We start from the raw sequence: 13,111 nt of genomic DNA, 5'->3' as shown, positions 1-13,111 counted from the left end.
ATATTCTCAATAAGTTCACTCTTAAGGTAAGGCACTCTCTGTCTGGAACTGATTATTTTCTACTGTTTGTCAACGTTGTCTTGCTGCTAAGACTTCTAGTGCTTTGGATTTTTGCATCCTGCATGAACAGCCCTGCTGCTCTGGCATCCCCTTGTGACTGCTGACACCAATTCTGCTGATTTGTTTTCCCTCAGCCTACACATTATTTGAAGTTTGTGGATTTTTAAAACTGTCTTCTACTATCATGAAGGTTTAGGTTATGGGGCTGTATTCTTTCTTTTTTCTTTTTTTTTTTAAGGGAAGTGAGAAGATTAGTCTATTGCTGTGCTTCTAGTAGTATCCAAAGTAAGAACTGTACCTACTACCTCCATTTAAAAATATTTCAACTTTTCACACCCAACTGACAGACTTTTAAAAAATATATTAATTTTAATGCTATCAATATAGGTAAAATTAAATCGTATACTCTCATTTTTTAATAAGAATTCGCTTGTTATCTGTCTTTATTCTGTATGAATGGCTTTTTGGGTTTAACTCAGCACTCTGAATATACTTCTTAGTTCTATTATCACATATATCACACTGACTCAATATTTATCACATATTTCTGTTTTCCTTAATTATATTGCAAATGAATTCAAAGCTAGCATTCCTGATCATTGTCCTCACCATAGATCATCCTTATATACTTTCAAATGACAAACTTGCTTCATTTAACCCCTACATTACTGGAATAGTTTACTAATTGTCACTATTTTATTCCTTTTCAAAGCAATGGAGAACATCACTACAGTGAATGAGTTTCTTTTGCTGGAACTGACCTCTGTTCAGGAGCTGCAGCCTATACTCTTTATGACCTTCCTCATTCTATACATGATAGACCTGTTTGGAAACGGGTCCATGTTGGTGATTGTCATTTCAGAGCCAAGACTCCACTCCCCTATGTATTTTTTCCTGGGAAATCTTTCTTGTCTGGATATCTGCTATTCTTCAGTGACACTGCCCAAACTCATGTCAAACCTCCTCTCCACTCATAAGGCCATTTCTTTCCTAGGCTGCATCACTCAGATACACTTTTTCCACTTTCTGGGCTGCACTGAGGCCCTCTTGCTGGCCATTATGGGCTTTGACAGATTTGTGGCCATCTGCTACCCACTTCGCTACACTGTCATCATGAACCCCCAGGTGTGTGTTCTCTTCACAGCTGTGGGCTGGTTCACCAGCTTCTTTTATGCTCTGATGCATTCTGTTGTGACTGCACGCCTGAACTTTTGCCATTCTCGGAAACTCAACTACTTCTTCTGTGATGTGAAGCCCCTCTTAGAATTGGCCTGTGGGGATATACGGCTCAAACAGTGGTTAATTTTTATTGTCACTTGCAGCTTAGCAATGGTATCATGCTTCTTCACCCTCCTCTCCTACTTCTATATTATTGGCTTTCTTCTGTTGAAGAACAGGAACTGCAGGGTGCTCCACAAAGCTCTGTCCACTTCTGCCTCTCATTTCATGGTGGTATCTCTCTTTTATGGAACTGTGGCACTCACCTACATAACCCCTACCTCTGCCACCTCTGTAATACAGGAGCAGTTTGTGGCCCTCACACACACCACTGTCACTCCAGCGCTGAATCCACTGATATACACCCTTAGGAATAAGGAAGTGATGTTAGCTCTGAGGAGAGTCTTTGGGAGGAAATTGAAGCAGTTTGCCTAAATAAAATCATTGGCAACACTAGAAGAATTGGAAATCACGTTATTTTTATGAGATTTATTTTCTCATCTATAATAAATTGATTCATATCCTAAACTTTATTTTCCTTTAAGAAATGCATACCATTGTAACTGTGTTCTTCATGTATATGATTCCAATTAGAATCCAATGATTCCAACGAAATTCCTCTTCATTTAGTCATTCATTCAGTTGAAATATTTTTTCATCAATTAGTGTTCAACTTGCAGAGGATATTACAGTGTAAAAGATCCATGAGTGCCTAAGATGAAGACATGGATCTCGTTTCATTTGAAGGGGCAGACAATAAAATAAATAAGTAAATTCATGTCCCTTTCAGAAGGTAAAACACATGGAATATAAGTAAGAATCGCAAATCAAGATGGACATTCTTGTGTATAGTTGGGTCAATGACAGCCTCTCTAAGAAATGACATTTGAGCAGAATGCTGAAGGAAATGAGGAAGTGAGTCATTCAGGTATATGAGAATATAGCATTTTATGGAAAACTAACAGCAAATTAAAGAGCATTGGTATAGAGTTTGCTTCTTGTATGTGAGGAAAAGCAAGATATCCAATGTGCTTGGAGCTCAGTGGGTAGTGAAGAGAATGGCAGGTGATGAGGGTAAGAACTGGTGGTAGTCTCGTCACGGACATCAAGTTGGTCATCTGAAGGTTTTCAGCAATTACTCTGGGTGATATAGCATGGTATTGGGGCATTTGAGCAAAAAAACTGACTTGTAATAACCTCTGTGGTAAAAGAATCACAGTGTTTACTATGTCGAGAATAGAAAGTAGCAGAGAAATGTGGAATCAGTTGGGATTCCCTTATAATCCTTTGGATGAGAATTTATGGCAGCTTAGACCAAGGTGATAGTGTTGGAAGTAGGAGAAGTAGTTAGATTCTAGATGTATTTTGAACACAAACTTTCAATACTTACTGATAGCTTAGATGTGTGGTATGAAGATGAGAGGCATCAAGGATGATTATCAATTTTTATTTATCAATATTAACTCCAAGACATGTCTATAGTATAGATAAACCAGCCTATGAACATAACAAGGGTGTGATGATGGTTTTGATTTGCTTTTCTCATAATAGAAATTGTTTGAACCGAGTATTTTTTCCTGTTAATTAATCCTCTTTATGCCCAGAGCAATATATTTTTAAAACCTAATCTTGCAATTAGTATGCAGGCTTCACTATCAAAGACAACTTCATTTCTGACAATTTATCCTCTCTAGCTGTGATTCAATTCCGTTTTTCTGGTAATATGAGCAATAATAAATAAAACATAGCCTTCACCATTGGAGAGTTTATACTTTACTAAGAATTAGATAGGATATAAACAACAAACAAGAGAGTATGGTAGGTGAAGAAAATATTATAGAGGGTAATTAGAGGTAAAATCTAAGATGAATAGAAAGTATTTGTCTAAAGTAGAAGACATATTTTATTTGATATTTGATATGATTATCACAAAGGTATAACAGTCTAAGTGTGTTGGCCCACAAGATAGTAGTGATGTGAAAATAATATCAATGTTAGGAGAAATAAACAATTATCAAATATTTTCGTTTGATCTTTTTTGCTTTCAGTTTTGTTTCAATATAATTGACATACAGCACTGGATAAGTTCAAGGTGTACATATATTGTGAAATAAATTCCACTATAAGTTTAGCTAACCTCTATCAACTCATATAGATACAAAAAGAAAAAGAAAAAAAATGTTTTTTTTCCTAGTGATAAGAACTTTGGATTTACTCTCTTAGTAAACATTAAGATATACCATACAGCAGTGTTAACTATAATCATCAAGTTGGACATTACATTTTCAGTACTTATTTTTCTTAATACTAAAAGTTTGTATCTTTTTTCCACCCTCATTCAATTCTTCCACTCATACCTCCTGCCCCTGGTGACCATAAATCTGATCTCTTCTTCTATGAATTTGATTTTTTAAATTTTAGATTCCACACGTAAGTGAGATTATACAGTATTTGTCTTTCTCTGTCTGATATTTCACTTAAATATAATGCCCTCTAGGTCCATCCATGTTGCTTCAAATGGCAAGCTTATCTTCTTTTTACGGCTGAATTGTATTTCATTATATATGTGTGTGTGTGTGTGTGTGTGTGTGGAGAGAGAGAGAGAGAGAGAGAGAGAGAACACATTTTCATTATCTGTTTATCTGTTGATGGACGTCTAGATTGTTCCATGTCTTGGCTATTATAAATAACCAACAACAAATGCTATGAGCATGGGGGTGCAAATATCTGACATAATGATTTCATTTATTTTCAGGTGTATACACAGAACTGGAACTAATGAATAACATGGTAGTTCTATTTTTACTTTTTTGAGGAACCTCCATACTGTTTTCCATAGTGGCTGTATGAATTTACAATCCCACCAACTTTGCATGAGAGTTTACTTTGTTCCACATCATTGTCAGCATTTGTTATTTCTTGTCTTTTTGATGATAGCAATTCTAACCAGTATGAGGTGATATCTCAGTGTGGTTTTGATTTACATTTCCATAATTATTAGTGATGTTGAACACTTTTTCATATACCTATTGGTAATTTATATACCTTCTTTGGAAAAATGTCTATTCAGGTCCATTGCCCATTTTTTAATTAGATTTTTTGTTGTTATTGAGTTGTATGTGTTCTTTATGTATTTTGGATATTAGCCCCTTATCACACATATAATTTACAAATATTTTCTCACATTCTGTAGTCTGTCTTTTCATTTTGCTGATCTTTTCTTTTTCTGTGCAGAATTTTTTAGTGTGACCTAGTCCCACTTGTTTATTTTTTACTTTGTTTCTTATGCTTTAGGTGTCATGCCCAAAAATTCATTGCCAAGACCCATTTCAAGGAGAAATTTTCTTATATTTTCTTCTTGGAGTTTTACGGTTTACAGTCTTACATTTAGGTATTTTATACATTAAAAGTTAATTTTTGTGAGTTCTGTAAGACAGTGATCTAGTTTCATTCTTTTACATGTGAATATCCAATTTTCCCAACACCATTTATTGAAAAGACTGTCTTTTCTCTATTGTGCATTCTTGGCTCCCTTGTCAAATATAGTTGACTGTGTATGCAAGGGTTTATTACAGGGCTCTCAATTCTGTTGCATTCATCTCTGTGTCTGTTTTTATGCCAGTACTATACTGTTTTGATTACTATAGCTTTGTACTATAGCTTGAAACCAGAAAGCATGATTCCTACCACTTTGTTCTTCTTTCTCAGGATTGCTTTGTCTATTCAGGGTTTTTTGTGGTTCCATACAAATTTTAGGGTTATTTTTCTACTTCTCTAAAAAATGCTGATTGTATTTTGATAGAGATTGCATTGAATCTATAGACAGCTTTGGGTAGTATGGACATTTTAATATTAATTGTTCCAATTCATGAACATGGATACCTTTCCATTTGTGTCTTCACTTTCTTTCATCAAAGTTTTATTTTTCAGTGGAGAGATCTTTCACCTCCTCGGTTAAATTTATTCTTAAATATTTTCTTGTTTTTGATGCTATTGTGAATGGGATTGTTTTCTTTATTTCTTTTTCAGATAAATCATTATCAGTATAGAAACACTACTGACATTTATATGTTAATTTTGTATTCTGCAATTTCCCTGAGTTTGTTGATTAGATGTAAAAGTTTTTTTGTGGAAGCTTTAGGATTTTCTATATATAAAATCATGTCATCTGCAAATAGAGACAATTTTACTTTTTCCTTTCCAATTCTGATACCTTTCATTTATTTTTGTTGCTGGATTGCTCTGGCTAGGACCTCCAGTACTATGTTGAATAGAGGTGGTGAGAGTGGGCACCCTTGTCTTGTTCCTGATCTTAGAGGAAAGCTTTCAACCTTTCACCATTGAGTATGATGTTAGCTGTGGGCTTTTCACATATGGCCTTTATTATGTTGAGGTATGTTCCTTCTATACCTAATTTGTTAAGAATTTTTATCACGAACAGGGGTTGAATTTTGTTAAGTGATTTTTCTGCCTCTATTGAGATAATTATATGATATTTATCCTTCATTTTTTTAATGTGTGTCACGTTGATTGATTTGTGTATGTCAAACCACTCTTGCATCTCAGGGATAAGTCCCACGTGAACGTGGTGAATAACCCTTTTAATGTGCTGCTGAATTTAGTTTCCTATATTTTGTTGAGAATATTTGCATCTATATTCATCAGGTTTATTGGCCTGTAGTTTTCATTTCTTGTAGTGTCCTTTTCTGGCTTTGGTGTCAGGGTAATGCTGTAAAATGCGTTTGGGAGTGTTCCCTCCTCTTTGATTTTTTGGAAGAGTTTGAGAAGGATTGGCATTAACTCTTCTTTAAATATTTGGTAAAATTCACCACTGAAGCAATCTGATCCTGGGCTTTTCTTCATTGGGAAGTTTTTGATTACTGACTCAATCTCCTTTCTATTAATTGGTCTGTTCAAATTTTTGATTTCTTCCTGATATAGTCTTGGTAGGTTGTATGTTTCTAAGAATATTTCTATTTCTTTTAAGTTGTTCAGTTTGTTGGCATATTGTTGTTCATAGTAGCTGCTTATTATTCTTTGTATTTCCGTGGTATTGTTTGTAATGTCTCCTCTTTCATTTATAATTTTGTTCATTTGTCTAAAGTTTTGTCAATTTTATTTATCTTTTCAAAGAACCAACTCTCAGTTTTGTTATCTTTCCTATTGTTTTCCTGTCTATTTCTTTTATTTCTTCTCTAATCTTTTTTATTTTCTTCTTTCTGTTAACTCTGGTCTTAGTTTATTCTTCTTTTTCTAGTTCCTTGAGGCGTAGAGTTAGGCCATTTATTTGATATTGTTTTGTTTTTTAATGTAGGTGTTTATTGCTATGAACTTCCCTCTTAGAATTGCTTTTGCTGCATCCCATAAGTTTTGATATGTTGTGTTTCCTTTCATTTGTCTTAAGATATTTTTTTTTATTTTCCATTTAATTTCTTCTTTGTTCCATTGGTTGTTCAAGAGAGTGTTGTTTAATTTCCATGTATTTGTGAGTTTTTCAGTTTTCTGCCTATTATCAATTTCTAGTTTCACATCCTAGTGGTCAGAGAAGATACTTTGTATGATTTTGATCTTCTTGAATTTGCTAAGACTTGTTTTGTGGCCTAACATATGGTCTATCCTAGAAAATTTTCCATGTGCACTTGAGAAAAATGTGTATTCTGTTGTTGTTGGATAGAATGTTCTGTATGTGTCTGTTAGGTATATTTGGTCTACAGAGTTGTTCAAATCTATAGTTTCCATATTGATTCTCTGTCTGGATGATCTATCCATTGTTAAGAGTATGGTATTAAAGTCCCTCCAAATTATTGTATTGCAATTTATTTCTTCTTTTAGTTCTGTTAGTTTTTGCTCTATATATTTAGGTGCTCCAATGTTGGGTACATAAATATTTACAATTGTTACATCTTCTTCATTGATTGGCACCTATGATATTGTGATTTATAATAAGAAATGTATGTTTGGTCTTTATCCCCATTTCTGGCACAGAGTTCCTGAAACCCTTGGAATTTCCAAAGTGATGAGAATGATAAGGGTGGCTTTTGTTATATTAATGAGTTTGGAAAGCACCTAAGGATGGGGGCTGGTTGCCAGTGGAGCCAATCATGTGATTAGAGGGCTGGAACTTTTAGTTCCACCTGCTAACCTCTGAGGAGGGTAGAGGTGCTGGAGGTTGAATCAATAAGCAATGACCAGTGAGTTTATCAATCATGTCTATGTAATAAAACCTCCATAAAAACACCAAAGGACAAGGTTTGGAGAGCTTTTGGATTGGTGAACACATGGAGATATGGGGACAGTGTTATACCTAGAGAGGGCACTGGAGGACAAATCTTGCCCTATGAATATCTTCCATCTGGCTGTTCTTGAATTATATCCTTTTAAAAAAAAACTGGTAATCTAATAAGTAAAATGTATCTCTGTGTTCCATGAGCCACTCTAGCAAATTATTAAAACTCAAAGAGAGGGTTTGGGGAACCTGTAAATTGTAGCCAGGCAGTCAGAAGCACAAGTAACAACCTGGACTTGTGACTAGCATCTGAAGGAGGGCGAGCAGTTTTGTGGAACTAAATTCTTAAACTGTGAAATCTGATGGTATTTCTGGGTAGATATTATCAGAATTGAATTGAATTGTAGGACACTCAGTTGATGTCAGGAATATCATTTGTTGGATGCATGAGGGTAAGCCCCCCCTCACACACACATCAGAATTTAGTCTCAGAAAACCCCATTGAACCACTTCATCATTATATAGTTACCGTTGTTTTCTCTTTTTATCATTTTTAGTTGAGAGTCTATTTTGTCTGATATAAATATAGCCATCTCTGTTTTTTGGGGTATCATTTGCTTGAAATATCTTTTACCATCCCTTCACTCTCACTTATGTTTATCATTAACTCTAAAGTGAGTCTCTTGTAGACAACATATCATTGGATCTTGTTTCTTTATCCATCAGCCATTCTATGTTTTTGATTGGATAATTTAATCAATTTACATTTAGAGTACTTATTTGTTTGTATGGACTTACTATTGACATTTTGTTAATTGTTTTCGGGCTGTGTGTAGATCCATTGTTCCTTACTTTTTATCCTTCTATATTTTTTGTGTGTTTTGATAACATTTAGTATTAGTATGATTCAATTTCTTTATCATGTTTTTTGGGCAGCTGCAAGTTTTTCCCTTGTGTTTACCATGAGGTTTACATAAAATATCTTAACATAACATCCTATTTTAAACTGATAACAGCTTAACTTCAACATCATTCCTAAACTTTGCACTTTTACTTCTACTCCTCCTCACATTTACTTAATTGATGTTGCAGTTTACATATTTTTTATATCATGTATCCAATAACAAATTATTATAGTTGTGGTTATTTTTACTACCTTTGTTTTTTTAACTTTTAAACTAGAGTTGTAAGTGAATTATGCACACCATTAACATATTACAGAATCTAACTTTGATTATATATTTTCCATTACCAGTGAGTTTTATACTACCTTCTTATGTTTTTATGATGTTAATTAGTGGCTTTTTACTTCCATTCAAAGAATTCACTTTAGCATTTCTTGTAAGGCATGTTTAGAAGTGATGAATTCCCTCAGCTTTTGTTTGCTTTGGAAAGTCTTTATTTCTCATTCATTTCTGAAGGACAGCCTTTCCAGTTTAGAAGTCTTGATTGACAATATTTTTCTCTCAATATTTTCAATATATCATACCATTCTCTTATGTCCTGAAAGTATATGTTGAGAAATTTGTCCATAATCTTATGGGGATATCCTTGCATGTAACTTCTCTCTTTTTTCTGTTACTTTTAAAATTTTTTCTCTGTCTTTGAGTTTTGCCAATTTAATCATAACATGTTTCTGTGGGGAAGACAAGTGTTGGGAACTCCTAGACTGCCTTCTTGCTGACTACTTTCTAGGCCAGAAGGGAGTGGAATTATATTTTCAAAGTGCTAAAAGAACAAGAAACCTGCCAACCAAGAATACTTTGCCTAGAAAAGCTGTTCTAAATAAATGAAGGAGAGATAAACACATTTTCAGGCAAACAAAAGCTGAGGGAGTTCATCACCACTAAATCTGCCTTACGAGACATGCTGAAAGGGAGTTATTTGAGTTGAAATGAAAGGACACTAAGTAACTGAATGAAAACATATGAGAGTACAATATTCATTGGTAAAGGTAAATGTATAGTCAAATTTAGAGTACTCTAATACTCTAATAGTGATAGTGATGCATAATTCACATTTATCTCCATTAGTATAAAAGTTTAAAGAAAAAAAAATACTAAGAATTATAGCTACAATACCTTGTTAATGAATACACAATATGAAAAGATGTAACATGGGACATCAATAGCATAAAATGCATGAGGGAGTAGAGAAGTTGTAGTATAGAGTTTTTGTATGCAATAGAAGTTAAGTTCTTATCAGGCTAAAATAGACTGTTATAACTATGAGATATTTTATGTAAGCCTTCTTATTACCACAAAGAAAACCTATAGTAGGGATACAAAAGATAAAGAGAAAGGAATCAAATTATACCACTATGGAAAATTAGCAAATCACAAAAGAGAACAGCAAGAGAGAAAGAAAGGAACAAAAGATTTATAAAACAGTGAGAAACAGTTAACAAAATGGCAATAGTAAGTCCATACCTATAAATAATTACTTTAAATATAAACGGATTAAATTCTCTATAAAAATTATTTTAAATGTAAACGGATTAAATTCCCCAATTAAAAGACACATAATGACTCAATGGATTAAAAAAACACAAGATCCAATTGTATGTTGTGTACAAGATGCTCAGTTTAACTTTAATGACACCTACCAGCTGAAAGTGAAGGGATGGAAAAAAATATTCATGCAAATGATAACCAAAAGAATGCAGGCATGTTTATACTTAAACAAAATAGACTTTCAGTCAAAACTAGTCCCAAGAGAAAAAGATTAGTATAAAAAGACAAAGAGTCAATTCATCAAGAAGATATAACAGTTATAAATATATATGCACCCAACATTGGAGCATGTAAAATTATAAAGCAAATATTAATAGAACTGAAGGTAGAAATAGACATCAATATAATAATAGCAGAAGACTTCAATATCCCACTTTTCATCACATTGTACATCATTGAGACATAAAATCAAAAAGCAAAGAGAAGACTTGAATCATGTTATTGACCAAATAGACCTAACAGATATATACAGAACATTCCATAAAACTGCAGCAGAAAACACATTCTTCTTAAGCACACACTGAACATTCTCTAGGAAAGATTATATATTTGGCCACAAACAACTCTAACAAATTTAAGAAGAATAAATCCTATCAAGTATTTTATCCAACTACAATCGTGTGAAACTAGAAATCAATAATAGGAGGAAAACTAGAAATGTCCAAATATGTGAAAATTGAACCATATTTTCCTGAACAACAAATGGGTCAAAAAACAAATGAAAAGAAAAATAAGGAAGTATCTTGAGACAAATGTAAATAAAAACAAAATATTCCAAAACCAATGAGATGCAGCAGAAGTAGCTCTAGAGGGAAGTTTATAACAATAAATGCTTACATTTTGGGGCTGGCCCGGTGTTGTAGTGGTTAAGTTCATGTGCTCCACTTCGGTGACCTGGAATTCACAGGTTTGAATTCTGGGTGCAGACCTACACACCGCTCATCAAGCCATGCTATGCTGGCATCCCCTATGCAAAGTAGAGGAACATTGGCACGGAGGTTAGCTCAGAGCTAAATCTTCCTCAGCAAAAAGAGAAAGATTTGCAAGGGATGTTAGGTCAGGTCCAATCTTCCTCACCAAAAATAAATAAATAAATAAATGCTTACTTTTTTTAAAAAAATGAAAGTTTCAAATAAATGACCTAAATTTACACCTGAAGGACCGGGGGAAAAAAAAAACAAAAAGAACAAACTAAGCCGAAAGTTCACAGAAGAAAGGAAATAACAATGATCATAACAGAAATAAATGACAGAGACTAGTAAAAGAATGGAAAAGTCATTGAAACTGAGTTGGGATATTAAAAAGGTAAACAAAATTGACAACCTTTGCCTAGACTAACCAAGAAAAACAGAGAGAGGACTTGAAAAAATAAAATTATAAATGAAAGAGGAGACATTAAAACTGATACCACAGAAATACAAAGTATTGTAAGAGACTAGTATGAACAATTATACACCAATCAATTGGATAATCTAGAAAAAAGTAGACAAATTCCTACCAGCATACAACCTAACAAGACTGAATCATGAAGAAATAGAAAATCGGAATAGACCAATCATGAGGAAGGAGATTGTAGCAGTAATCAAAAAGATCTCAAGAAAAGAAAGTCCAAGATCAGATGGCTCGACATTTGAATTCCACTAAAAATTTAAATAAGAATTAAGGTCATTCCCTCTCAAATTCTAACAATAACTTGATGAAGAGAGAACAGTTCCAAACTCACTTTACAGTGCAAGTATTATCCTCAACCAAAGCCAGACAAGGACACTACAAGAAAAGAAAATTATAGGCCAACATCCTTGATGAATATAGATGCAAAAATCCTCAATGAAATACAAGCAAACCAAATTCAACAGCATTTTGAAAAGATCATACATCTTGACCAAGTGGGATTTATCCTGGGGTTGCCAAGGTGGTTCAAAATACGAAATCTGTAAATGTGATGCACCACATTAACAGAATGAAGGATAAAAACTGAATTATCATCTCAATGAATGCAGAAAAAGCATTTGACAAAATTGAACATCCTATTATGATAAAAATTCTCAAGAAATTATGTATAAAAAACAGTAAAAATACTAAGTGATGGATGTGTAATTAACTTGTTTGTGATGATCATTTCACAATGTATACATGTATTAAATTATCACACTGTACACCTTAAAAATCATGTTGTGCAACCTAAATATATACAATTTTTATATTGTCCATCATATCTCAATAAAGTGGAGAAAAGGAAATATATATATAGTAAAAAGTGATATATATTTTCCAAATCCATTTAAATGAAGGACAAAAACAGAAAAATTTAATTTCTGTTGCATGCCTCTAAATATTAGTGGTCCTCAAGGTGAAAGTAGTGAAATAGAGCCATGTCGGGGTGCCATTCCTTCCTTCCTTCTTTCCTTCCTTCCTTCCTTCTCTCATCACTTTCTGTTGTGATTTCATGATTTTCTACAGCGGTATGCTTAGAATTCTTTTCCTTTATCTTTGGTGTACCAACTATAAATTTTTGTTTTGTGGTTACCACAAGACTTACATAAAACATCTTAGAATTATAACAGTTTTTTTAAAGTTCTTAACAACTTAAGCTCAAATGCTTTCTAAAGTTCTATGTTTACTCTCCCGTTACCATTTTTTATGTTTCTGATGTTGCAATTTACATCTTATCTTGTATATCCACTAACAAATTAATGTAGTTATAGTTATTTTTACTACTTCTGTCTTTTAACTTCCATACGAGAGTTATAAGTGATTAACCCACCACCATTACAACATTAGATTATTCTGAATTTAACTATATATTTTCATTTACCAATACGAGTTATACTTTCATATGTGTTCCTGTTACTAATTAGCGCCCTTTCCTTTCAGCTTATAGAAATCCCATTAATATTCCTGTAAGGACTCTCTAGTGGTACTGAGCTCCTTTAGTTCTAGCATATGTGGAGAACTCTTTATATTTTCTTCAATTCTGAAAGACAAATTTGCAGAGTAGCATTTTCTTGGTTGGTAGTTTCATTTTTCAGCACACTGAATATATCATGTCACTCCCTTTTGGCCTGCAAAGTTCGTGATGTGGGTTTTTTCTCAC

The 13,111-nt window shown here is 33.4% G+C and overlaps 1 protein-coding gene across 1 annotated transcript; it reads left to right on the top strand.

Moving 5' to 3' along the window:
* The first annotated feature begins 759 nt into the window (after positions 1-759).
* LOC101402930 (olfactory receptor 12D3-like) lies at positions 760-1,713 on the top strand. The gene has a single exon (XM_004441785.2). The coding sequence runs from the start codon at positions 775-777 to the stop codon at positions 1,711-1,713; it is 939 nt and encodes a 312-aa protein (XP_004441842.2). The 5' UTR covers positions 760-774.
* Positions 1,714-13,111: the final 11,398 nt, after the last annotated feature.

This window comes from Ceratotherium simum, chromosome 13 (genome assembly GCF_057802395.1).
Source record: "Ceratotherium simum simum isolate JZ-2026a chromosome 13, ASM5780239v1, whole genome shotgun sequence".
NCBI lineage: Eukaryota > Metazoa > Chordata > Mammalia > Perissodactyla > Rhinocerotidae > Ceratotherium > Ceratotherium simum.
This window is presented reverse-complemented; position numbering and strand designations above follow the sequence as displayed.